This window comes from Myotis davidii, unplaced genomic scaffold (genome assembly GCF_000327345.1).
Source record: "Myotis davidii unplaced genomic scaffold, ASM32734v1 scaffold333, whole genome shotgun sequence".
In the NCBI taxonomy this organism is placed as follows: domain Eukaryota; kingdom Metazoa; phylum Chordata; class Mammalia; order Chiroptera; family Vespertilionidae; genus Myotis; species Myotis davidii.
The window spans coordinates 731,959-734,374 of NW_006285266.1; the positions used below are offsets into that span (position 1 = coordinate 731,959).

Genomic DNA, 2,416 nt, shown 5'->3' on the forward strand with positions numbered 1-2,416 from the left:
GTAAGGGGGAAGGGGCTCCCGCCGACGGCCGATTCAGAACATCCAGTAGCTGCTGAGCAGCTCGAGGCGGTGCTCTGGGTGGAACCCGGGAAAAGGGTCAGAAAGAAAGAGTAACTCCCTGCAGGTGACCAGCTTGTGGGTATTTCACACATTTTTGTCCTTTATTTCCTAAATTTGCTTTTTTATGATTGTGAAAAGCTACGGCTGTTACTTCTCAGAAGCGCACCTTCTCAGGTCATTGGGTGGGTTCAGAGAGCCACGCGGCCTGTCCTCAGGGCCCGGCTGCCCAGGCTCACCCGGTGCCTCGTGGGAGAGCGGGGAGGGCCTGGGGGTGCTGTCTCCAGCCAGGGCCCCGAGTGTGCACACCCAGGTCAGCGTCTGTCCCTCTGAAGCTGCTGTCCACCTGTGTGCCGGGTGGGACATGCTGCCAGGGTGCGAGGAAGGAGCGGCACTGGGCCTGCGCTCCAGTGTGTGGGGCAGGGCAGCATCTCCCAGGAGACCGCACGGGGCAGGGTGCGTGGCCTGCGCGCCTCCCCAGGGCCAGCTCTCTGCAATCTGCCTTCTCTGGTGCCTTCCAGACGATGCTTTCATCAACCCCCACCTGGCCAAGATCTTCGAGCGGGTGCGACAGAGCGCGGACTTCATGCCCCTGAAACAGATGACGGTGAGGCGGGCGGTGCCGGGGCAGGGGCTGCTCCAGGCCACCCTCTCCTTGCAGAGGAGCTGCGGGGCCTCCCGGGAGGGGCTGGGCTGAGCTGACGGTCCCTCCCTGGCCCCTCCCTCCAGAAAACTCTCAACAATGACCTGGGCCCCAACTGGAGGGACAAGCTGGAGTACTTTGAGGAGCGGCCCTTCGCAGCCGCCTCCATCGGGCAGGTGCACCTGGCCCGCATGAAGGACGGGCGCGAGGTGGCCATGAAGATCCAGGTAGGTGCTGGGTGCACTCGTCCACAGGGGCTGCGAGGGGAGCCGGGCCGTGGTGTGGGCCCTGCAGGGCGGGGTCTGTGTCATCGTCTCTGGCCCCGGCGCCTGGTCACACTGGGTGCTGGGACGGGTTCGCCCAGTGAGTGGCTGTGGGGGTGGACAGCCCCCAGGAGCTTGGCTTGGGCGAGGACGGGACGTGATTGTCTGCTCTGGGCCTGAGCTGGAGGCTGGGCCCTGAGTGGCAGCTGTTCTAGAGACGGAGTGGGAGGGAGGGGTAGACAGCTGTGACTCACCCAAGGAGTGGGGTCCCACTCTGCTCATGGGACACCCCCGCTCCCCCTGCAGTACCCTGGCGTGGCCCAAAGCATCAACAGTGACGTCAACAACCTCATGACCGTGCTGAACATGAGCAACGTGCTTCCGGAAGGTCTGTGCTCGCTGCTGGCCTCTGGCAGGCATTTGGGATGGGCTGTGGGTACCCGCGGGGCCTCCCTGGGAGCCCTCAGCTCACCCGGACGCCCTCCTACCCTGCCCAGGCCTGTTCCCCGAGCACCTGATCGACGTGCTGAGGCGGGAGCTGGCCCTTGAGTGTGACTACCAGCGGGAGGCCGCCTGTGCCAAGAAGTTCAGGTGCAGCTCCTGGCAGGGCCGCTGGGCTGTGGGCCCCTTGCCTGTTGCTTTCCCCAGCAGGGGACAGAGGGGCCATCTTCAGGCAGCCCAGGGGGAAGGGGTCCTGAGGGGTGGGTGCCTGTGGCCCGGGTCCTGCCCATTGAGAAGCAGGTCCCACCTGGCCAGTCCCTGTTGTCCTGCCTGCCTCCCCCAGGGAGGATGTGGGGGGATCTGGCCCGTGTGACTCCCGCCCACAGGGAGCTGCTGAAGGACCACCCCTTCTTCTACGTGCCCGAGGTCGTGGACGAGCTCTGCAGCCCCCACGTGCTGACCACCGAGCTCGTGTCTGGCTTCCCCCTCGACCAGGCAGAGGGGCTGAGCCAGGAGATCCGGAACGAGGTGTGTCTGCAGCCGGCCTTGCAGCCTCCAGGTGACCCCTGTGTGGCTCAGGGGGATGGGGCTGCGTGTCCTCCCCTTGCCCCCAGGTAGTTCCCTTGGAACTAAGTGTCATCTGGGCAGAAGGTGGGGCTGGGAGTCCGGCTTCCCCAGCCCTAGACTCTCAGGTCACCGGGCTCTCCCCACCCCCAGATCTGCCACCACATCCTGGTCCTGTGCCTAAGGGAGCTGTTTGAGTTCCACTTCATGCAGACAGACCCCAACTGGTCCAACTTCTTTTATGATCCCGAGCAGCACAAGGTGAGCCCTGCGTGGGGGCAGGGCAGGGCCGGAGGTCTCCGCTGGAGTGGGGCTCCGAGGTTGGGGGTCTCAGCCCCCAGTTGCAAACCTGCCCCTGCTCTCGCCCTTTCCCAGGTGGCTCTCCTGGACTTTGGGGCAACTCGGGAATTTGACAGATCCTTCACTGACCTCTACATCCAGGTAGGGC

The 2,416-nt window shown here is 64.8% G+C and overlaps 1 protein-coding gene across 1 annotated transcript in view; it reads left to right on the forward strand.

The window, feature by feature from the left end:
* Window positions 1–2,416, forward strand: part of ADCK3 (aarF domain containing kinase 3) — a 21,330-nt gene that overhangs the window by 17,040 nt on the left and 1,874 nt on the right. Inside the window, exons 6-12 of the mRNA XM_006756042.2 lie at window positions 579–664; window positions 787–927; window positions 1,270–1,351; window positions 1,461–1,554; window positions 1,791–1,932; window positions 2,122–2,229; window positions 2,344–2,409. Of these exons, the coding sequence (XP_006756105.1) occupies window positions 579–664; window positions 787–927; window positions 1,270–1,351; window positions 1,461–1,554; window positions 1,791–1,932; window positions 2,122–2,229; window positions 2,344–2,409 (719 nt within the window). The remainder of the gene's footprint in view (window positions 1–578; window positions 665–786; window positions 928–1,269; window positions 1,352–1,460; window positions 1,555–1,790; window positions 1,933–2,121; window positions 2,230–2,343; window positions 2,410–2,416) is intronic.